The sequence below is a fragment of the Erpetoichthys calabaricus genome, chromosome 7, assembly GCF_900747795.2.
Source record: "Erpetoichthys calabaricus chromosome 7, fErpCal1.3, whole genome shotgun sequence".
Classification (NCBI taxonomy): domain Eukaryota; kingdom Metazoa; phylum Chordata; class Cladistia; order Polypteriformes; family Polypteridae; genus Erpetoichthys; species Erpetoichthys calabaricus.
The window spans coordinates 93,401,127-93,427,077 of record NC_041400.2 but is presented as its reverse complement, the minus strand read 5'-3'; the positions used below and the strand labels follow the sequence as shown (position 1 = coordinate 93,427,077).

Below are 25,951 nucleotides of genomic sequence, written 5' to 3'. Positions count from 1 at the left end.
ATTGCAAGTGTCCAAAGTGCTTGGCTAGACCACTGCATGGAGTAGGTCCACATACTTTTTTATTTGCAGCTGGCATCTTTAAATAGCAGCTGTCAACAGGGTTTGCGAGCAACTATGAAGATGGTTTTAAAAGGGCCCGACATTATCAAATACTAGACAGTAAAACTGTGACTAAGAAATGTTAAAAGCCATTAAGCAAATACAAGTTGTTACCAGAATCAAGATGCTAAAACCATAAGTCAAGCTGATAAATAGAATGCTGTGAGTCATTAACCAGAAAGTGTGTACAAGGTTTTTTGCCAATGTGCAGGTCAATCTTTGAGTGCCACATCAGTATAAGAGAAAGAGGTGCGTGCCCTATACATTCATAATAACGTGCAAATAAAAAACAAACTTTGAAAGAGCCTGACATTCCTACCCCAAACACAGGAGACTCTATGAAATAATAATAATAACAAAATGTTTACTATTTTAAACACGTTTCTGTCTTTTTGATAGAAGAAAGTGCAAAGCATCAGTACAGACAATTTGGAGAGCCTTCAGTGCAACTTCAAAAAACAGAATGAGCCGGTGGCTTCAAACATGAAATACCACATTGAACTTTCTGCCTTTAAAAGACCTACATGTTTTTTCAGAATTTTGACTACGATTTCGGAATTTCTGCTTTGTTTTGATGAAATCTGTGATTGTGCATCTCTGACTGCATTCTTTCTTCTTTGATATCATGGAGGTGTAGTGGTTGACACTGCTGCCACACTGCTCAGTTCACCTCTTTGGCCCCAATCAATCCAGTATTGTTGGCAGACGATACCCTAGCTCTCAGGGCCACTTTAAAGGCAACTGCCCCATTATAATCTAATCAAATCTAGTTCAGTTAGTCCTTTCCCACTGACTTTAATGCAGTTTGCCAAGTTCAGCAAATATTGCGAACATTCTGTGATTTCGTGGAACTCATAGCAAATTGAACTCGGCAAAGTTCTCACATCACTAGTGTCAAACACTGTATCTTCATACTGTGTGAGAAAATCTTGAGTATGTGGAGGAAAGACAAACAATCATGAAAGGAATACTAAAAATCAACAGGCAGATAAGCTAGGATTTAAACATACCTACTCCTTCAATTTGATTGCAAAAACTTTACTGGAATTTATTCAGTACTATCAAGTTTACAGCACCAGGCACAATTGTACAGAGAGAAAGACTGATTGGCTCCTTATCCCTAACATTGGCTCTTTATTTAGTATTTTTGCTATCAGCAAAAAAGATTATAGTCAATACTGTCAACAGCCAGATGGCACTTTTTACCTGGAAATGTCTGATATAAAATTTTTATTTCCAAAACAGTTGCACATACTGCATAGGTAAGTTAAATAATAAATAAGACTGTAATGCTACAATATTTAAACAGATATTAGAATCTGGGGGAAACTACTGTGAATCATGGGAGGGATGATTTGGTAATGTTATAACAGGAAGAAATTATTCATTATTACATATACTGTATATATATAGGATGCTTGCAAGAAATACCTGACCAACATGACAGCAAATGCAAAAAGTAATATTAGAAATATGAATAAAAACAAAACTTATTTTACAAAGTAGAAACACGTTCAAAATAATTTAAAGTAAATTAAATGCCCCTGGAGGCTTAGTCATTAGAACAATTTTGACAAGAACAGACAGCAAGCTTGTCAGTTCTATTCAGCTAATTTCTCTAAAATGAAATAAGGTCGAATTTTGAAGGTTCCCAAAGCACAGCTTTGTCCCATACTATGATTGTTCCCGAAGATGTTACAGATGTTCTGGATAAGCTAATTTAACATTCAAAGTGAAACAATCTCTTGTAATACATACAGAAACAATACAGACTGTCTCTTTCTTCTGATTGGTACATACACTTGCGATAGACTCTTGTCTATTTTCAGTTTAAGGGATAAGTTTAACAAATTTGCTTCTGTTTTTGGTACAATTATATACGAAATGTGTGTCTTAAGTGCCAAAATGAGTCTAATTTTGTACTGAAAATAATACATTTATTTGAACATATTAAAAAATACATTTTGCCATGGTCATCATTTAATATCCTGGAAGAGTGGACTTTGGAAGAAAATCTAAGCATAAGTCAGGTTTGCATCTAGCTGAGGCATGCCCTTCTTCTTCTTTGCCATTATTAACAGTGCATTCATTTCATAATGTATTTCGGGTTGCAAACACTGTCTTGTTTTGTGGGTATTTTCATCAGTACAACCCTAAGGATTTCACTTCATAGCAATAAACAGAACTAATGTGGTATAATATTTAAAAATAATAGAAACTCATTCAGTACTCATTTTAGTGAGTTGCTCATTTTATTAAAAGCAAATACAATAGTATATTCAGTATGGATCTGCAGAAAAAAAAAAAACAATTGAAAGTTAACTGCACATGATAAAGGATTAACGACCAAAATATATTTCATTTACTATTTTTGTTTAGCCCTCTATCTACCCCTCTGTGATTAATTTTCTGTTACTGTTTCTGAATATCTGGCATATCACTATAAAAAATGTTATACATCTCTAAAGGGTTGCGACCTTCTCTACCTATTTATATATATTTATAGCAAAATACCCGCGCTTCGCAGCGGAGAAGTAGTGTGTTAAAGAGGTTATGAAAAAGAAAAGGAAACATTTTAAAAATAACGTAACATGATTGTCAATGTAATTGTGTTGTCATTGTTATGAGTGTTGCTGTCTTTTATATATATAATACACACACACACACACACACACACACACACACACACACACACACACACACAAACATATATATACATATACATATATATACATATCTACATATATACATATCTACATATATATATATACATATACACATCCACATATATATATATCTAGACATACATACATAGATTGACACATATATATATACATATCTACATATATATATATGTAATTGTGTTGTCATTGTTATGAGTGTTGATGTCATATATATATATATATATATATATATATATATATAATACTAGCAAAATACCCACGCTTCGCAGCGGAGAAGTAGTGTGTTAAAGAGGTTATGTAAACATATATATATATACATATACATATATACATATATACATATATATACATATCTACATATACAGATATCTACATATAGCAAAATACCCGCGCTTCGCAGTGGAGAAGTAGTGTGTTAAAGAGGTTATGTAACCATATATATACATAAACATATATACATATATATACATATCTACATATACACATATCTACATATACAAATATATACATATACACATCCACATACACATATATATATATATACACATATACAAATTTACATATCTACATATATATATATATATATATAGATATAAATATAGACATACATATATACATACATACATTCACATATATACATACATACATTCACATATATACATACATACATTCACATATATATATATATATATATATATATATATATATATATATATATATATATATATATATATATACTGTATATATACATATCTACTTATTGGCTCCTGTATTTAGGATATAGAGGGTTGGATAATGGATGGATGGACATCTGTATGCATAGCCCTATTTGCCCGTTTTCGTTTTTTTTCTTTCTTCAGTAATATTTCAGTAAACCCGGAGCTTGTCAGTTCAAATCCTGGTACTGAAACCACTGTGTGACCCTGAGGAAGTCACTTCACCTGCCTGTACTGCAAAAAACAAAAGTAATGTAACAAATTGTACCTCAAATGTTGCAAGTTGCTGGAATAAAGGCATAAGTAAAATAGATAAATATGTATTATACACATAGGAACTATTCATTTATTTTCAGTTAAGTCATCTGCAGCAAACTTTTATAAATGAGGGTTTCTCATTTTTAGATAGTGCAGACTGTTTCTTCTTCATTGACGTTTTCTCTTGGAGAGGTTTTTTCATTTCATTGAAAATTAAAGCAGCAGCTGCCAAATATGTAGCTTTCTTATTAATTTTTCAACATTGTGTAAAATAAATTTATAAAGTAACATAAAAGGTTTAAATACTGGTTATCCTTTTACACTAAAATATTACTAAAGAGATACAAAAAAAGTAAAATGGATATGTTCTTTTTCTTTAAGGAGATTAAATATTACTGAAGAAAGAAAAAAAAAATAAAACAGCCAAATGGGGCTATGCATACGAACTTAAAAGGTTTAAATAAAACAGAAATATATATTTTATTTTTACTTGCTTAACTTGTGGAGGGTGTATCCTGTAGCAAAGCCCTAACTTTTTTCGTGAAAGCCCGTTTCAGTCAATAAGTCTTAAAAAAAGGTGTAAAAATATTGACAATAAGCTAAGCAAACCCAGGAAGACATGGAATCGTTTAAATCAAGTATCATTACATCTTCCTTTCTTAAAGAGAAGTAAGGCAGTACTTATAAGCTTACATATTTATATATAGACATACATACATATATATCTATATCCGAAGCCGTGCAAGCACACTCTTGAGAATGCAACGTATAGTTGTACAGAAGAAAAGCAATCTTGCCTCAAATGAATGGCAACCTTCTGTAGGTCTATGAACTTAATTTAAACTTTAGGTTTACACGGTTCTTTCTTTCCAAAGTACCTGCACTCATGAATATGTCTGTATGTGTCAGTCGGTCAAATCCACGCGCTTCGCACCGGCGAAGTACCGCTTTTAAATTTTTATTAAGAAGAAAAGAAAACCTTTTTAAATTGAGGGAAAATATACTAATAACAGTTTATTAAGGATCTGTTTTTTTGTGAAGCTGCCTTCACTCGAGTGATCACTTCGACCTGACTTGCTGGCCAACTATAAGCGTTACCTGGTAGGTAACCACCCATACAATCAGATTGTGAATCAGACTACGAATGCCGTGAATGTAATTACCCCGATCTACATGTTGTCAAATAAACGAACCACACGTCGTGGCGCGGAATGTAATTACCCCGATCTACATGTTGCCAAATAAACGAACCACACGCCGTGGCGCAATTTTAGGGGCTTTGCCTGTAGCGCTGACGTCCAAGGTTCGATTCCCGTAAGGGAGTGAAGTGAGTGGCTGGTTACCTACCAGGTAACGCTTATGGTTGGCCAGCAAGTGAGGTAACATCAGCCACGGTGCCTTCAGTTGTGAGAAGCAGATCATAGAATGGTTGAAAATAGTTTACTGTCAAATAATGCAAAGAGTACGCGACACGTCTTTTCCCCTTATTCTTGGCTCATCAGGCGTACACACTCACTGCACTCGCTTACGGTAATCGAACCTCGGACGTCAGCGCTAGAGGGGCTTAGCAGCGGTGAAGTATTGTTTTTAAATTTTAATTAAGAAGAAAAGAAAACTTCAGAGGTTCGATTCCCGTAAGGGAGTGAAGTGAGTAGCTGGTTACCTACCAGGTAACGCTTATGGTTGGCCAGCAAGTGACGTAACATCAGCCACGGTGCCTTCAGTTGTGAGAAGCAGATCATAGAATGATTGAAAATAGTTTACTGTCAAATAATGCAAAGAGTACGCGACACGTCTTTCCCCCTTATTCTTGGCTCATCAGGCGTACACACTCACTGCACTCGCTTACGGTAATCGAACCTCGGACGTCAGCACTAGAGGGGCTTCGCAGCGGTGAAGTATTGCTTTTAAATTTTAATTAAGAAGAAAAGAAAACCTTTTTAAATTAAGTCTTAAAAAGAGGTGTAAAGATATTGACAATAAGATACGCAAACCCACCAAGAAATGCAATCGTTTAAATCAAGGTGCGAGTCGAAAAACAACATCCCATAATATTAGTTAACGATTAACACATTTCTATATGTATTGTAAGCATACAATACAACTGATAATATGTTGCGCTTATTTATCTGGTGTACCGATATTTTTGCGCGTTTAATGTCTGAAATCTAACGTGGTTTGTGCCCTTCAGAATGAAAACAGTTTGCATTTACCTTTTTAGTAAAAGGCGAGCTTTTAAGCCTGAGAAATCACCCCGTAAATGCACACGTTTAATTGCACATGTGTTAATATGTATGCTTACACAGTATTAAAAGACAGTGAACAACGTCATTTACCTTTGTTCCCGCGTTTGATAAAAGGCGAGCTTTTAAGCCTGAGAAATCACCCCGTAAATGCACACGTTTAATTGCACATGTGTTAATATGTATGCTTACACAGTATTAAAAGACACTCAAAAATTAACGTCATTTACCTTCGTTCCCGCGTTTGACTCGTGCTGTAAATCTCTTCCTTGTTTTTAGTTCACGTGATTACGTAGTAGGCGTGATGACGCGATACGTGACTCCGCCTCCTCCATTAGAGTATATGGACAAAAAACAGGTTCCAGTTATGACCATTACGCGTAGAATTTCGAAATGAAACCTGCCTAACTTTTGTAAGTAAGCTGTAAGGAATGAGCCTGCCAAATTTCAGCCTTCCACCTACACGGGAAGTTCGAGAATTAGTGATGAGTGAGTGAGTGAGTGAGTGAGTGAGTGAGTGAGTGAGTGAGTGAGTCAGTCAGTGAGGGCTTTGCCTTTTATTAATATGTATAGATAAAAAAAGAGAGAGTTGACAGTTCCATGGGGTCACTAAAAGCTATTTTGCCGCTTTTGTGATAATGTTAGGCGGTAGCATCCAAATATAATCAATACATTGACTAATAATTCCTAATTTTTAAATTGAAAATCTGCTACATGTGATATATTGTTAGAAAAAGAGTATGTTTACTTTGGTCCCAGCAATATACTGTACTGTAGTGAGGATGAACAAAGGTCTTCAATTTTAGTAGCATACTGTTTTCACAACTTTCTTGCCTTTTATAAACCTCCATAACTAATATTTACTTATTTCAATTCTGTCAAGAGGTTTCTTAGAATTCATTACACATACTTCATATGGGGTTCATAAAGTTAATAACGTAATGTAATATAATTAGAGACATGACAGAAAAGACAAATGACTATGTGATTAATAAAGTATAAGGAAAGAAATCACCAGAGGAAATTCTTAGATTAAAGCTAAAAGAGAAAACATATTGGCCTTTTTACTTGTAAACATTAATTTTTCATTTACTGCATTATTTATTTGTAGACATTATATACTGGCTGGATGGGAATGAGGCTGAATGTCACTAAAGTGCTGAAAGTTTAATATTTTGCCTTGAGGCTAGGCTCATTTTGCAAAATGCAACCTCTTTAACACTAGAATTACCAAAGCCTATGAAAAAACTCGTAAATCCAGCCCACCTTAAATCCCTTTGCACCTCTCCCTCAGCGTCTTTTGTCTTTTAAATGTGTCGAAAAGCAGCAAGCAGCCTGCTATTACATCCCCCTACCGCCGCACAAAGTTTTCTCAGCTCAAGTCTGTTTACCTGCGTGTCATTTGCTTAGAGTTGTATAGAGTGAGAATTCAAGCAAAATGACACATTTTATAAATACTATATCGTTATTTGGAACACCTGCATTTCAGGTGTGTTTCATGTCTACAACAATCTATGTAAACACATCGTTAAAACGGAAACGTTTGTCATGTTTTAGTAATAATTGACAAAATGTAGACATAAAGCGTATAATGTGTGAAGCCTGAAGTCCAAATATCAAATAAACACTTTCACAAAAGGTACAAGTATAACAAAACAAGTGTGCTTTTATTCAAGAATATAACTGCAGAAAAAGAACCCGCGTTAGGGTGCGACATTGACACATCTTTAACACAACTGCTTTGGTGGCGTAACGATATGAACTGCTGACTAGTAATCAAAAGGTCATGAGTTCGATCCCACACAACTCCGTTTTAAGAAGTGAACTGCTCTTATTCTTACTATTTTACAATAAAAATATACATTTGATTTGAGTCTGTAGCAGCCAGTGTAAATGTATGGTACTTGTAAAGGTTAGCGTTTTTTTTTTTTTTATTCAGTTTTATTCTCCCAGTTACGTTCACACTCCCCCTGATCGGACACTGCTGTTTTCACATAAAGACGCGCTATAGCAGAGGTAAACTCAGATGATGACGAAGGTTCTACATCAGAGAAAGAATGCACATCACACTTGTGTTCCAAATAACGATATAGTATTTATAAAAGGTGTCATTTTGCTTGACTTCTCACTCTATACAACTCTAAGCAACTGACATGCAGGTAAACAGACTTGACCTGAGAAAACCAAGTGCGGTGGTGGGGGATGTGATAGCAGGCTGCTTGCTGCTTATCGACACATTTAAAAGACAAAAGACGCTGACGGAGAGGTGTGAAGGGATTTAAGGTGGGCCGGGTTTATGAGTTTTTTCATAGGCTTTGGTAATTCTAGTGTTAAGAAATGAGTTAACCTTAACATTTTTATTTAGATTTAAACTTGTATTTTTATTTTAGATTAAATTTCTATTTTTATTTTATTTTTAGATATAGATTTGAAATAATGTCATTTTGTTTTTTTCCTGATTACATCTTATTAAATGCATTGATTTTGTAAAGTAAGATTATGCACAGTTCAAAATGAAATACAGTTCTGACAGCATTAGACTTGAGGCTGCAATTGGTCTTGCACTGTACTGTTCATTGCACAGTACTGTACTAATTAGTTTTTTGTTTTGTTAAAGGCAAGCTACAAAGCAGAGAGAACTATGGGGTATTGTGCATCCATGGGGACATTTTGGGGGGGAGGGGCGACCTTAACTGACAGGAATACTAGATTAATCAAACGATACATTGTGAAATTGCGTCAAACACCCAGACCCCTAAGTGGAAGCACTAGTATGCTACTGTAGTCTAGATCAGGGATGGGCAGATTCAGTCCTGGAGGGCCGCAGTGGTTGCAGGTTTTTGTTCCAACCCAGTTGCTTAATTAAAAACCAATCCTTGTCAATTATTTAATTGCATGGCTTGCTAGTGCTTTAACTCTGCCATGCCAGGTCATTCTCATATCCTAGATTTATTTTCCTTTCTAAGGATATCATCCAAATGATTTGAAGTCTAAAACAGATGAGTAATTCTCAGTGCTTCACTTTTTTCTCTTCACTTTCCTTCCAAGTATTTAATTAAACCAAATAGTGCGTGATAAATACACACAGGTGTAAATGAAAACAAGGTAAATGGAGAAATGCTGGTCTCTTTTGTCATTTGCATGGTATTGCTAATTAGGAGCAATTAAAAACCAAGAATACAGCTGTTTAGGACTAAAATAAGCAATAAGGGTTCAAAATCTTAACGAGCGACACAACTAAAGTGAAGCTGAAGTGTTACTTGAGCAATAAGGGCTTCTTATTAAGCAATTGGGTTGGAGCAAAAACCTGCAGCCACTGCGGCCCTCCAGGACTGAATCTGCCCACCCCTGGTCTAGATGGCGGGAGTGCTACTTGGAAAATGTACTTGCTGCTGGAGTTAGGTGTTTTATGAGGTTGGGGTGACCCAAAACTGATACCCAGCAGATTAAAATGACACCGGTAGTACTCCCTGGTCTAGGTTTGTAAGAACCTACCTGACCTCAGTTGAGTTTTGCATTAGGAGAGGAGCAGAGGCAAAGGTTTATCTGGCAAAAAGTAGGAGGCAAGTGTTTTAGACAGAGGAAAATTAATACTTTGCTTACTTGTGAGAGAAACACAAAGTGTTAAACTTATAGCAGAAAGGTTTTCTTTTTTTATTCTGTAAATAAGAATATTTACATTTCTTGTTCTCCTTAACTTCCTTCACCACGGACTCATATATCGTGCCTTTTCTTCTACTAAAAGTACCAAGCAATTTCCTACTACCACAAAATAAACTGCTCTTTTGGGAGAACGCATGCATCTTCCACCTAGCCTCAGCAGTCTCTCACCATAATAGCCCAGTGTGAAATGGTAAAAGCTGACGTCCTTTCTTGCTAAACAGGGCTTTTGGCATAATCATTTGAATTGCAGACACATACTTTGAATACCCCATCCCTCAAGATTTCACATACTAACCTGAAGTGATCATCAGCTCGTTCATAAACCTGTCCATTCAGTACAATAATCTCCGACTGGAAGACCCCCAATCCTCACAAACAGCAAGGAGTCCCAAAACACAATATTCTATCATCTGCTAACCTCTAGGTTTTATATTGTGCCTATGTTCATTAATTGTTTACCAGTAACTATCTATAAATTTCCGACACATGGCAAAGTGGGTTTGGAAAAAAACAGACACATAGTCTTCAGCTGTGTATGTCCTTAATACACAAAGATTTTAAAAGAAAAAAAAAATAACAACCATGTCCTGCTGTCACTTTAGAATTTCATAGATACCAAAAAAAGTGATTTTTTTATAAATGAGTCTATGTGAAGTTCTACAAAGTTAACTATTGTCTGTCCAACATGGAGGAGGTGTTGGTAATAGATGCCTGTCTGGGAAGAAATTGGACAGGGACACAAGAATCAAGGATTGCATTATCAGAAACATCAAATATTCTAAATAGGTTTTTATGTGCCCTGTGATGGACTGGCACCACATCCAGGGTTGGTTCTGCCACAATAGAATTTTATGTTGAATTTAATTCCCTTATAAACAATTAATCTATTTCAATATCAGAATAACAAATAAAATAACTTTCTTTATATTATACACAAAAGCACTCCTGTTTAAATTGTTTCAGTTGTATCATATAGGGGCCATTTTGAAAGGAAAAGAACACTTGTTAAGTAAGATTTTTTTGAGATTTCCCTGATATTTGAAAATTGATGCTATCAAAGAAGGGGTTAAATAATTAAGTAATACATTGCCTAAGTATTTACAGAGATGCATGTATTTTGGAAAGGTTAAAATAATTAAGCACTCAATTCCAACAGTACTATATATTAGTTTAAAAATGAAAATCATAAAAGTATATGAAAGTATATTTATATTTAACTGTTAATAAAAGGTTACAATTAAAACATATTTCTAACCCAACATAGTTTTTGAAATTATGCAAATAAAAGACAAATTTTATCAAAGTATATTTAAACTCTAACACAAATTTAATAATAAATGTTCCAAACAGCTATTCACTCATGCTTATTGTTAATTTCTTTTGGCTACTCTTATTGTTACTTAAAACACAAAAATTTTAATTATGTAAGAAATGCTAAGCAATAAAACAATATATACTGTATACGAAGAACAGGGAATTAGCACAGAACTTAAAAAAAATAATTCCTTTTAATGTTAGTAACCTATTATAAAAATATAAATGTTGCAATTAATGATGTCTGGCATATTGGGGTCACAATATGCACGATTATAAAATACCATTTAGTATACTTGGGTGACTGATTTTAGATATTTTTTAATAGGAAGAAACATTCAGTGTTACTATGCCTTCACTCCCACACAATCTTTTACTGTAATGCATTTAACACTAGAATTACCAGAGTCTACGAAAAAACTCGTAGATCCAGCCCACCTTAAAACCGTTCTCTCCTCTCTTTTGTCTTCTAAATGTGCTGATTAAGAGGAGCAGCGAGCAGCCAGCTATTCCATCCCCCACCATCGCAGAACGTTCACTAAGTTTTCCCAGCTCATGGCTTGTTTGATTATCTGGGAGTGACTGAACTGCTGGAGTTTTAGAATAGAAATAATAGATCGCTATTTGGAATACTTGCATTTCATGCGTGTTCCTTTTCTACAGTAATCTGTGTAAACACATTGCTAAAACAGAAACTTTTTCATATTTTAGTAATAAATGTTACAAAATGTAGAATGTGTAAAGCCCGAGTTCCTAAGATCAAATAAACACTTCCACAAAAGCTTCACACACCATATAACAGCTTCCGTGGCGTAGCGCGCTAAGATTTGATTCTCAGACTGAGTAGCTTTTCTTTGCCTCACAAACATGAGTTCAATTCCCCGCTGGGGATAAAGTGTTACTTCTTTTTTTTGTTTTTAACCTCAAACGGACATAAAATTTGTAAATTGGTATGCACTGTCAGTTAATGAGATCGTTATATTTTCATGTGGGATGCTCCTTTTAAAATATTTTTTTAACAATTGAGACTGCAATTAACATGAACAACTGTCCTTTTAACTTATTTTTTTCAAGATCCATAACACACAGACAGACAGAGCACTGCGTAATACAGAGACAGACAGGCAGAGATATACAAACAAACAGGGAAGGCACACGTACTGAAAGAAAAAGCACTGAATGAGCTCACCCGCTCTAACATCACCCCTCCCCCGATCTGGCTCTCTAAGTAACAGTGCAAGTACAGACGCAAACCAAGTGTGATCAAGAGTACTGGTTCGATCCCCACTCACTCCTATATTTGCCGTTTTCAGTAGTAAGCTGCTCTTTTTGTTAATATTATACAGTACACACATGCACTTGATTTGTGTCTGTACTTGCAGATGTTATGGATCTTGAAAAAAATAAGTTATAAGGACGGTTTGCTGACTTGGAGCACCACTGCCTTACTGTGCCACAGAGACGCGAGATCGATTCCCAGCTTTGAAGAAAGTGTTTTTTTTTTCCTCAAACGGACATTGAATTTATAAATTGGTATGCACTGTAAATCGTTAACTTTAAAATGTCAATCGTGGTTATTTCTGTTGATTAATTCATGCTTTTTTACTTAGAGTCAGAACAGGAGCTTTTTCAGCTTATTCAGCTTCTGATCTGACTCAAACAGCGCCAGTATAACTTCACACCCAACCTGACGCTGTTCGTTTTCAAATAATATTGCATTACTTCGACGATGTTTTCTGATTGGTACTATTCGCGTCATAAAATGATTTCTTCAAAACGTCACATATATTTGTCTCTTTCTTTTTTTAAAATGTGCGTTGTAGCACTCAGCAACTGGCCACCTGCATGTTCTTGCGCACACTAAACAAGACAGCGCTATATGCAATCATCAGATTCAAATGTTAAGTTATATAGCACAGAATGGAAATCAGCAGTTCTTAGCATTCCACCATGCAAGCTGTCATATCAACCGCCTACTGTAACTTGCTTTCTTTTTTCTTCGGTTATAGTCTTGAATAAAAGTGCACTTGTTTTGTTATACTTTTACATCAACATATGTTCCTGTGTTTGAGCTACATGGGCATGCTCAAAAAATACACGTATAATGCCACGAAAAGTGCATGCAGACACTTCAGTTCGCAAGCATTGGTACGACAATGCAGTCACAAGTACACTGCAGGGCTTTAGCGCGTCTTTATGTGAAAACAGCATCAGATGGGGAGTGTCTGATGATTGCATATAGCGCTGAAGTTACTGCTCTTTACTATGCTTTCCTCTGCATGTCCTGGAGTACAAAAGAAACAGCATACAGCAACATGTGGGGACTGGCAATATTGGGGGAAAAAAACACGCGGTCGTATGTATCGTGATACACTGCAGAACTATAGCGCGTCTTTATGTAAAAACAGCAGTGTCAGGTGGGGGGCGGTAGGGATGGATCCTGAACGCGACTGAGACAATGAAAAGTGAATTTAAAAAAAATAAAGCTAACCTTTACAAATATCATAAATTACACCAGCTGTTACAGACTGAAATCAAATGTATCTTTTTATTCTAAAATAGTGAAAATAAGAACACTTCTCAAATGGGAGTTGTGCAGGATCGAACTCATGACCTTCTGATTCCTAGTCAGCGACTGATACTGTTACGCCATGGAAGCAGCGATAGTTAATTCATATCAATTTCTCACACTAAGGCGGGTTTTTTTGGCGGTGGCTTTTTTTTGTACCTTTTGTGAAAGTGTTTCTTTGATATTTGGACTTCAGGCTTCATACATTATATAGTTTATGCCTACATTTTGTCAATTGCTACTAGAATATATAACACGTTTCTGTTTTAACAATGTGTTTACACAGATTACTGTAGAAATGCAACACATATGAAATGCGTGTGTTTCAAATAACAATCTTATTATTTCTACTCTAAAACTCCACTTCACTCCCAGGTAATCAATCAAGGCAAGAGCTGGGAAAAGCCTGTTTACGTTCTAAGTCGTTGGGGGGATGGAATAGCCAGCTGCTGGCAGCATGTCTTTATCAGTACATTTAGATGACAAAAGACGCTGGCGGAGAGGTGAGAAAGGTGTTAAGAAGCGATTTAAGGTGGGTCGGATATACGAGTTTTTTCATAGGCTCTGGTAATTCTAGTGTTAAGAACCAATGTAATGGTTTTCCAGTATATCTTTTTCTAAAACAGTTTAGTTACTGCTAGGAAACTATTACTGTTATGAAAAATACTGAATACTTTTAAACATATATTAAGCACACAATATATTTAGTATATGAAATGTATATACATATCTTAGGGGATATTGTGCTTTTAATTAATCTCAGTACAGTTTAACTGTCATCATTTACTGTATATATATATATATATGCACACACACACACACGCACACACACACACACACATATTCAGGAAAACTCAGAAAAAAATAAAGCTTCCAAAGTTTAAGACTTAACAAGAAAAAAATCAAATTTAAAAATACACTTGTTTAGGTGCTGTTTTCACATTTGATGTTATACAGTTATTTGCTTTGTGTAATCATGGGGTTATTATATGTTCAGGTTTATACAGAATGCCCTCTTTTAAGGTGCCTATCTGGGTATCAATGCAGATTTTACAAAACTGTCAGTTTGTCCATATTTTTCACATTGTGGCCCATTGTTCCCAACCAGGTTTTCTTTCTTTCAGTTCATCTCCTTTTATTTTTTTTAAAGTATTACCTATCATATTATTCTTAGCAAACAATGCATGAACCCACAGCAGCAATGTGGTAGATGAGTGGCTCTCAAACGCTATGTCACGCACATGCTCAACCCAGAACAAACCTGAACTTACATGGAGAGAAACTCCAAGGGAACCTTTTTTACATTTTTGTGTCCTCTTTATTGGCTGTGGAAATATGGTAACCCTTTGCAATCATAATTTCTACAACCAGTACTAGAAATAATTACAGAAGCCCTGTTCAGATCAAGGAGTAAAGATCAATATAAATTTTATATTAAATGAAAATGTTAAATCCATTCCAATTTCAATCAAATTATTTGATTATGCCAACCAAAGAAAATATATTTTATCATCTTTCACTGTGCAATGTTTGTAGTAGTAGGGTGTTGTACCTTGTTAGCCAATGTGGATGCAATGTGAAGTCAAGCAAAATGACATCTTTTATTGGCTCACATTTATAATACATATTGTGTACTTATATCACACTGCCGACAGGAACATCGCATAAATTGATAATTTTCCTGAAGATCATCTAATGTGGTCTACCTAATTCTGTGTATGAAATGTCCCATAAGTGCACTCTATGTTGGAGAATCTGGACAAACACTCTGTTAAAGAAATAAATTACACAGGTTCCACATTAAGCATGGCAATAGAGATGTTCCTGTAGGAGCTCACTTCATTAGCAATGGACACTGTGAGAAGGTTTTTAAAGTCACAGTGCTTATGGACAACTTCAAGACACAGCAGGACAGAAAAGAATGAGAAGTTAAACTGATGCTAAAATTTAACACATTATAATATGGTTTAACTACAGACAAGAGTTTTATGACCAGATACGAGGATTATTTATAACTCTGACTGATTCACATTGTATAGAAAACTCATCAAAAACTTCAAAAGACTCTGCTGGACAGTTATCTTTTCAAAATGTCTTGACTATACAGTACATAATGTTCTCCTCTCCTGCTAAATGAATCTTAGGGTGGAGAGGTGTGTTAATTTTTTTAAAATTGGTGATGACCCACTTAAAGGTTTTCCCAATGCTGTCTCTGTCCTACAGCCTATATAAACACAGTGAATTCAGTATTTCTATAATGAGAAGTCAAGCAAAATGAAACCTAAAATTGACTAACTAAAGAGATTACAATATGCGAGACAGCTCAGGCCCCTTCTTCAGGTAAGATATTATATCTAGCTTGAAGAAAGGGCCTTAGATGCCTTGAAAGCTTGCATATTGTAATCAGTTCAATTCGCCAATAAAAGGTGTCATTTTGCTTGACCTCACTGTTTAAAGTTAAAAACAAAAAATATATATATGTTTTTTTACACTGTTATGCACTTAGTTGTTCTATTTAGGCATGGACCTTAAACAGTTTTTACAGATTATGGAATGGGTGTTTTGCTAGAGCTTGAGATAAATTAAGTGTGAGCAAGTTAATCATCAGTATACATATTACATTTTCATGATGAACATTTTCAAGTGCTTCACAAAGCAATTTATAGAGTTGTAGAATAAGGGAAAGTACTCATTTACCAGTGAAGAGATGCTAAGTGGAGTAATTAACAGTAATTAAACAATCAACAGCAATTTTGTATAATACCTTTCATAGCAAAGACTATTATAAATTACTTCAGAAAGATATTATAGTACATTAAATGAAAATCTAGATTCAAAATTGCAAGGTGTTACTGAAAATCAAACCAAAGTAAGTGGATAATCAATATTTATCTCATAATTTGTTGTGCAGTGAATATCATTTCAGAGCAAATGCAATATACACATATTTTTACATTCACTGTAGATTCTTAAATATAGTATATGAAGTATATGATTATTATTTGTTTTCCTTATCTAAAGTGTATGTTACTTTTATCCATCCATCCATCCATTATCCATCCATCCATTATCCAATCCGCTATATCCTAACTACAGGGTCATGGGGGTCTGCTGGAGCCAAACCCAGCCAACACAGGGCGCAAGGCAGGATACAAACCCCAGGCAGGGCGCCAGCCCACCACAGCTGTTACTTTTAATAACCTGAAATTTTTGTATACATTTTCACAATAAGTTACTGGCTGTTCACACAATAAATAACAATTTTTTTTTAATTCTGTAATTTTCCAAAAGTTGATATTACTGATTTTGCACATTTTGTTGCTCCATCTCTTAAAATACAGTAAATTTTATATATACATGTATGTGTATATATATATATTGTGGGGAACAGCCCGGACACAGACAGGCAGACACGATGGTTTCACCACACACACATTTATTCATCACAATATTTACAGTTGAAGTGCACAAACCCAGTGCCTCAGCACCAATCACCCCTTAAGTCCTTGGCCACACCCACAATGCCTTTCACAGTCTCTGGTCCGCCTCCACTCCTCTCCACCAAGCTTCGTCTTCTTCCACCCGACTCTTGCCCCTGACTGGAGGAAGGCGGCCCCTTTTATTCACCCCGGGAGGGCTCCAGCTGCATCCTGAGGGCTCGTAGCCACACCCCTGTGTGGCGGAAGCTTCAGTGGTGAAACCGGAAGTCCACCGGGTGTCTCCAATTCTCTTCCGGTGTGGCGGAAGTACTGAGGTCCAACACTCCCAAGGCATTGGGGTGCCCCCTGGCGGTGACCACGGGACCCCACATGGATGAGCGTCTCCACAGCAACCAGGGAGGACGCCCCCTCGTGATCCGGAGGATCCACAAGCCCTCCTCCGGTCCTCCTGGGCGTCCTGGCTGGGCATGAATATATATATATGCATGTATATCTGTATATATATATATACCCATATCAACAAATGCAGCATTCTATCTATACATGTATATAATGCTGTGTTACCTGTTTTTTGTCAGACAATGGGCAGCAGTTATAGTGCCGTTAGTTAAATGGGTGTATCAGTAGTACTATATGAGTAACCAAGTGCTTTTCTGTACACACTGTAGATTTTTTTTTTAACCAAGGGCTATGGATCTAGGGTTTCAAACGATGAGGCTTTTGGTTCAGATCCTGCTACTGACACTGTGTGATCATGAACAAGTCGCTTCACCAACTGTAATCAATTGTATCTCAGATGTTGTAAATCACCTTCGATAAAGGGATAAGTCAAATAATAAGCAATAATCATGTTATTTGGTCAGTGGAGATGCTTACCCTTGAACATGCGATACATAATTGTCCATGAGTAAAACATTCTGTCCATAGATTAATTACTGCTTTTTCCTGATTTTCATAGTGTCTTGACTTTTGTCGATGGTCATTGCAAAACACAATTTTACAGGAAATCAGCTATGCTTCCCTAAGCAGCATGGGTGTCTGGTTCTGCGTCTTTTTTCTTGCACTTTTCGACTATTGCGCCACTCACTCCCATCCCATGCAGCAGTTTGGTAATGCCATAGAGCTATTATTACTTCTTTCTGCCTTTGGTAATGTACCCATGGCTTCAGAATCTCCATAGGTCAATCCAATCATTCATTGTTTATGTGCTAATACTATGCATAACTCGATACGTCATGTAGGTCCACTGGCTCTTCATTCGTGTAAGAGTGCACTTGATACTACTCCATGCCATGAGGCTGACGGAGCGGAATAGATAACCAAATGAGAGCCAGTATGCATCTAAGAGTGCTGGTAGTCAACAGCAAAAAAACAGCGCTTGTCGAATATTGAGCTTTGCTAAGCTTTTTCTTTCCATTTCACAGCGTGATCATATCTCTTTTTTCCTGTCCAGAACACTTTCCCATTACCCACTCTATTGGTTAGTGGTGCTATTCATGTGGCCTATGAATCATTTGTGCTGTATCCTTCATTTGCTTTTGCATAGAAAGCATGCCCAAAGAGAGCAAAGTGCCTTTATCATAACATTAATAAATATTAATAAATGAATAACTATAACATCACCAAATTTTAATAAAGTCCATTGTGGCATTTTTGAAATTTAGGGGTATTTTTTTTATTGTATGGTGGGTATTACACCTAAATCTTGATATACTGAAATGTCCCTTTTTAGTGGATATCTGTTGGACTAGATGTAACATTCTGCCAAACAAACAGGAAACAGTGGGGTTTTTTTTGATGAGCGAGTGAAAGTGTGAGTGAACTTTGCACTATATGTGTGCATGTACATACTGTACTGTGTATAAATATACATATATATATATATATATATATATATATATATATATATATATATATATATACATATACATATATATATATATACATATATATATATATATATATATATATACATATATATATATATATATATATATATATACATATATATATATATATATATACATATATATACATATATATATATATACATATATATACATATATATATATATACATATATATACATATATATATATATATACATATATATATATATATACATATATATATATATATATATATATATATATATATATATATATATATATATATATATACACTGTATATATATATTTTTTTCCTTTTCTTGAATTTCAAATCAATTTAGTGCATATATATATATATATACAGTGATCCCTCGCTATATCGCGCTTCGCCTTTCACGGCTTCACTCCATCGCGGATTTTATATGTAAGCATATTTAAATATATATCGCGGATTTCTTGCTGGTTCGCGGATTTCTGCGGACATTGGGTCTTTTAATTTCTGGTACATGCTTCCTCAGTTGGTTTGCCCAGTTGATTTCATACAAGGGACGCTATTGGCAGATGGCTGAGAAGCTAGATTGCTTACTTTTCTGTCTTTCTTGCGCTGACTTTCTCTGATCCTGACGTATGGGGATTGAGCAGGGGGGCTGTTCGCACACCTAGACGATACGGACCCTCGTCTAAAAATGCTGAAAGATTATCTTCACGTTGCTATCTTTTGTGCAGCTGCTTCCTGAAACAACATGCTGCACGGTGCTTCGCATACTTAAAAGCTCGAAGGGCACGTATTGATTTTTGACTGAAAAACAAACTCTGTCTCTCTCTCTCTCTCTCTCTTTGTCTGCTCCTGACAGAGGGGGTGTGAGCTGCCGCCTTCAACAGCTTTGTGCCGCGGTGCTTCGCATACTTAAAAGCCAAACAGCCCTATTGATTTGTTTGCTAGAGATTGTTTTCTCTATCTATGTGACATTCTGTGCTCCTGACACGCACTCCTTTGAAGAGGAAGATATGTTTGCATTCTTTTAATTGTGAGACAGAACTGTCATCTCTGTCTTGTCATGGAGCACAGTTTAAACTTTTGAAAAAGAGACAAATGTTCGTTTGCAGTGTTTGAATAACGTTCCTGTCTCTCTACAACCTCCTGTGTTTCTGCGCAAATCTGTGACCCAAGCATGACAATATAAAAATAACCATATAAACATATGGTTTCTACTTCGCGGATTTTCTTATTTCGTGGGTGGCTCTGGAACACAACCCCCGCGATGGAGGAGGGATTACTGTATATATATATCTATCCTAAATGTGCCACACATTCACATAATGAAAAAAAAAAAAACAAAAAACAAATTTGTCAGATTGATGCATCCTCATAGACAGATGCTGGTTGCTGTACTATTCCATCTTATTTCTGCACACAAATTAAGGAAAATTTGTCAGCTGGCAAGGAAAAAAAACAGAAAATGGAAAAATCCTGGATGTTGCTTTTAATGCAGCTTTCACTACTGTATTTACAGGGAGAAACCTGTAGGGAAAGAAAAGAGCTAGGGGATTGAGATGGTGGGACTTTCAATATAAAACAGTGGTTACAAAAATAGTGTAAATCTTGTCAGAAAAGTTGTGGTTCTATGTAATTTTTGGCTGATTAGCCTTCTCTATAAAGATCAGATCTGTGTTAACAACAAGTGGAAAAAAATGAAAATTGAGTTGTAGTGTGACTGTAGTTTTATTTTGCTTTCAAAAACTAAAATGCAAGGTTGTATGTACCATGCTGCATTTGGGTTTCAGGCTATTGTACAACACTGTGGCATTCATGAAATAGAACAAAAAAATCTGCAACAACAAGAAGGACAATAACAATTCTAAACATTATACAGAACAAGTCAGAGCATGTTGATACTGGGTCAAAACGTAAGATCACAAAAACAAGTGAACTGAAAACTATTAAAAAAAATAATGCATATAACCCAAATTAGCACTATTAGGATGCTGATAAATCAGTGACACTTTTCTTCTTTTAAAACTTTTCCCACACTTAACTTTTTTTAAGTCAGTCCCTAGAAACATGATAAATGAAGGTTGTACTATATATCTATATGTATATTTATATTGTACATGCTAAGAAAATGGAGCAGTAAATAAGAAATATAAAATTCAGAAAGCACATTCTAAAACTTATTGTATGAAAATGCTTCTTACTCTTACCTTTGTTGTTATACACATCTAAATAGTTTGGTGCTGAAAATATTGTGATAAGTGATGGGAAGCCTGTAGTTTGACTTTTCCTGTACATTCGATATCTATAACAAAATAAATAACACACAACATATTTGATACTATTCAATTAATAATATATAGTTTATATACAGCACAACTAACCAGTACCCACTTACAAATTTTACAGTGGCAATTTTGTGAAGTAATGAAGGAAAAAAAACAAATGGTTTACTGTATGGACTCTCTCTGAAATATAGCAGTTATTATAAAGTTTCAAATTAAACAAAATTTTAGTGAAAAACAAGGACTCACTTTTCTAATACGGAATCTTCCTTTATTAATACTATATGCTCTGTCCATAATGGATTAAACAGGCAAAAAAGTACAAAGCAATGTCACAGAATAAAAAGAAAGATTTCATCTGACAGAAAGGGCAGTAAACAGTTTAAAAAACACTTGTCTCAATTCAGTAAGACAATATTTCAAACCAAAAAGATTAACTTTAGTAATGTATCAACTTACAAGAACAATGTGTTTTACTTTAAAACTTTCACAACCTCATAGGGCAGTCTGAAATTGGAAAAGGAATGGCTTATGTACAGATGGATATACATTTTTTGACGGCAAATGAAGCTATCCAATCAAAATATAAGTAGGCCTTTTCCTGAAAGTTATATGCAGAACCTTTCAAATATCAAAAAACTGTCTAATGACTCCAGTAAATCATGGACAAGGCTGCACAGCATCCACCTTCTGATTGCATGTCTAAACGAATAACTAATGATGTTTAACATTGCTGTCTAATTGGATATGCAAACATGCAATGACAAAATAGCCAGTGTTTTAACTTGTTGTATATCCATTGACCACAATGCTTATTTAAACTCTGTTTGCTGTTGTTACATCATATAGTAATGCAATAGTTAAAAAATGTAAAAATAACAGAAAGTTATTATACCAGATAGAGGCACTTCTGAAACGTGTGGAGCCCAGTAGTTGCAGTGGTCTACGTGTGTGTTTGTGTCTTACTCCCCTGTTGCAGTGCTCAAAACAACTTGTAAATGAATTATTATGCTTCAGTTACCTTGTGTGACAGGGCTCCTGAATGGATAAAAACAATTATAGCTTTTTATTTTATATCATCTTTAAGTCTTTTGCTCAGCATCTTTTACTCTCTTCTTGATACCCTGGTGATGGTTTAAAACAATCAGAGTGAAGAAATTGGGGGAAGGTGTTTTAGGAAGAAACCCTGTAAGAGTAGCCTTTGCAGTGCAAGATTTCTCTGCTGTTTACTATACACTTTTTAATGGGTTGTCCCCAGACGTGTAGTCTCATGTGAAAATCACTCCTGTCCCTGCTATTATCTAACTGATTCTCGGTCTTGACAGTGACAGCTTGTGGGTCAAGACACTACAGTCCATCTCAAGGCACAATCACATTCATGTATGCTCATATGGGACCAATTTAGAGCTGCAAATTAATCTAATACATGTCACTTGGATTTGGAAGTAAAAACCACAGTACCATGGGAATAATGTACAGATTTTAAAACTGCAGTGCTAACTACAGTCCTTTCCATTATTTTAGAATTTTTTTAAACATCTGTAATGATCCGGTGCCCACAACCATGGGCACAACCTGTTTTCTGGAGGCAATTGTAATTGTAATTTGTAACCTAGGTTGGATTATGGCAAGTGAGGACACAACAACAAGTTGAAGGTGCCAAATGTGCAAAAGTGCATTTTTATTATAACAAAAAAGTGTTTTAGTGCATTCATTTAAAGAGGGTCTTCAATAAATACTTTTTTATAAGAATAGTGAAGTGGGATTAATCCAAATAAGTAGTTAAAACACAAAGTTTTAAAAAATATACAAGTAAAATTCCGTTACAACAAATATCTTTACAGTGAAATTTTCATTACAACAAAGTATTTTTATGGTCCCGACAGTTTCCCCATATGACACGAGTCTATGGAATTCTCATTACTACGAAGTACATTCAGCAGATACTTTTATTACAATGAAGTGCCCAAAAGACCTTGAAATGCCAGAATGAATCATCCACAGAGCAGTTAGTTCTGCGGTCACAGCTCAGTTGTGCACAACAAGCAGAAACATTGTATATATATAAAAAAAAAAAATTCTTTCTTCGAACTTTGCTCATACTGTATTTTTGCTGTTTTTGTTTTCGGTGGTTTCCAGTGATACCTTTTGCTTATTGTTCGTCAACATTTGAAAAACATCCATTGGAATTTAACTCATTGTCACTCCCGTATAGAAACGGCAGACACGAAAAAACGGTAACAGTTCATATTAGAAAAAAAACTAAATTTTTGCAGCTCTCGATTATGGCAAAAAGAAAAAAGATGTTGCCAGTGAATGAGTAATTTCGCCTTCGACACTGTCAATTTTCTTGAAAGACCACGCAAAAAAAAGAAGAAAAATCACGGGTTTCAAATGTATGCGAACTGCTGCATTTGAAGACGTCGAAAAAGCCGTTTTAATGTGGTTCAGTGATGCTCGTTCAAGAAACATTCCTATTAATGTGCCACTCATTCAAGAAAATGTGAGGTTTCTAAACTCTCTTGGGACCTCCCCCAACTGGACAATATGCCGAAGAGTGTCCCGAAGTGTGATCACTGAGTCTGTGGAAGACTTTATATGTTGCTGGGGCAACAGCAGGCTCACAGCTCTGCTGCGGCTCTTCACCAAAGCAAATAGAAAAGATCTCTGAAGCAAGGAACATTGTAAATGCAGGAAACAGGATTACTTGGCCACTAACCTGGCAACGACCCTGTCTGACTGCTGTGTCTGTGTATAGCAGAGTGGCAAATCTCCCTACAATAAATAACAGGGGTGAATAAAGCAGGTTTTGTTAAATTACTGAGACTAAGCCTTGTGTTTTGGGGTGCAAGACAGGGACTTATAGCGCTACCCCGATCTTTCATGATTCGCTTCTACGGCGCCTCACTGCACCGCTGTGAGCCTGTCGTTGCCCTGCCCCAGCAACGGTCAAATGATCTTACACAGACGCGGCAATCACGTTTCGGGATGCACTTCAGCATGATGTTCCCGTTGGGTGGGGGGGATCCCAAAAGACTTCAGAAACCTCACAATATGAAGAAGAAGAAAAGGATGATTCGGCTTCTGATTGATAACTGTGCTGCCCACAACATGCTTCCGCATTTAGATATTGTTTGCGTTGAATTCCTTCCACCCAAATGCATAGCAGTGCTTCAGCCATTGGATTTGGGCATCATTCGTACCCTGAAAGTGTATTATCGCAAAGGAAATGCTGAGAAAAATTCTCATCAGCATAACTTGTAGACAGGAGAAGATTAAAATTAATGTGAAAGAACCTCTTGAAATGATTGCAGACGCCTGGGTGCAAGTTAAAGAAAGCACTATAGCAACAAATACAGAATCTCATTACAACGAAATTTTAATTACAATGAAATATTTTTTAGGTCCCTGGAAATTCGTTGTAACGGAATTTTACCTGTATATGTAATTTTTTAAGTAAAATGGTTTTATTTACTTTAGTTATAAATGCATAAAAAGGAAAAAATAAAATTTTCTTTAACCACAATTTTCGTGGTTGTATGTGACTAAATAAAATTGTGGGGCACACATAAATTAATTGATTCAAACAACTTTGAAACTTTTTTAGCATGGTGAGAAAATACAATGTTATTATTTTTTTTATATTTTATGATTAAAGTAGCAATTCCATTAATTGATTGAATTAATTAATTTATGTGTGTGACCCACAATTTTATTTAGTCACATACAACCACAAAAATTGTGGTTAAAGAAAATTTTGCTTTTTAGTGTATTTATAACTAAAGTAAATAAAATTGTTTTACTTAAAAAAATTTCTTTATATATTTTATTTTTTACTTTTTAGTTTTTGAGTATTTTGCAAATTATTTTTCTTTAATCCTTTTTCATGAACAGGAAGCTTCTTTAAAAGCATTACATAATATATCTTCTTTGCAGAATTATTTAAATACTAAAAAAAATTACATTTTGGTCTCTATTTTTCTGTTCAGCCTCTTATGGGATTAGTGCTCGGTCGCTGCGAAAAAAAAAAATATCGACAACAGAATGGCAAGCTTACGGCAATACTTCTTCAACATGATCATCAAGGCTACTGCTTTGCAAGAGTAAACAAGTATAGTCACCATGCATATTTACCTACTCCACTCACTGGAAGAGGCAAGTGGGGGCAATCCAATGCGTCTCTCACTTGTTATGCTCCTATATCACTCTACATTCTCTCTCTGTCATTGTTGTGTCTGTGTTAATTGGAATCGCATAACCATTAATTACAGCGAAATTTGTTATGTAATTGCACCGGTTTTGACAGATTGTATTGTCATCGATACTGAACACGTATACAAAATTTAAAGAAATTTGCTTCTCCAAAAGTGGGTTTAAAATCAGTTGCAAGATTTGACCCAGACAAACAAACAGAAAGACAGAAGAGTCAAGTTAAATAAAACTGTTTAAATAAAATACAAATTCACTAGTGAATGTTCTGTCTCCTTTTCTTTCTCTTTCTCAGTCAGTCAGCAGAAAAGAGACACCACTGAACTCAGCCTTCAGCTATTCCTCCCAGCTACATCTGTTGGTCATAGCTGAAAGTCAATACCTGGCTCTCTTTCCATGTCACCTCTGCCGGTCACAGTAAGAAGTCACCATCAGCACACAATCTCTCCAGTTCTGAATTGCTGCTTAGAAGGTCTAATCCATCACCCTGTGAACGAAACCTCACACTCAACTCTGAGGCTTTCACCTGACTGATCCTTACTCTCACTTCCTTTCATTTACTCATCTATTCCTTTCTCTTACTAATTATT

The 25,951-nt window shown here is 35.5% G+C and overlaps 1 protein-coding gene across 2 annotated transcripts in view; it reads right to left on the bottom strand.

Annotated features, from left to right (window-relative positions):
• Nucleotides 1-25,951, bottom strand: part of LOC114654559 (protein phosphatase 3 catalytic subunit alpha) — a 447,068-nt gene that overhangs the window by 42,041 nt on the left and 379,076 nt on the right. For both annotated transcript variants that reach the window (XM_028805172.2, XM_028805173.2), the window contains exon 8: nt 21,078-21,172. In XM_028805172.2, the coding sequence (XP_028661005.1) occupies nt 21,078-21,172 (95 nt within the window). The remainder of the gene's footprint in view (nt 1-21,077; nt 21,173-25,951) is intronic.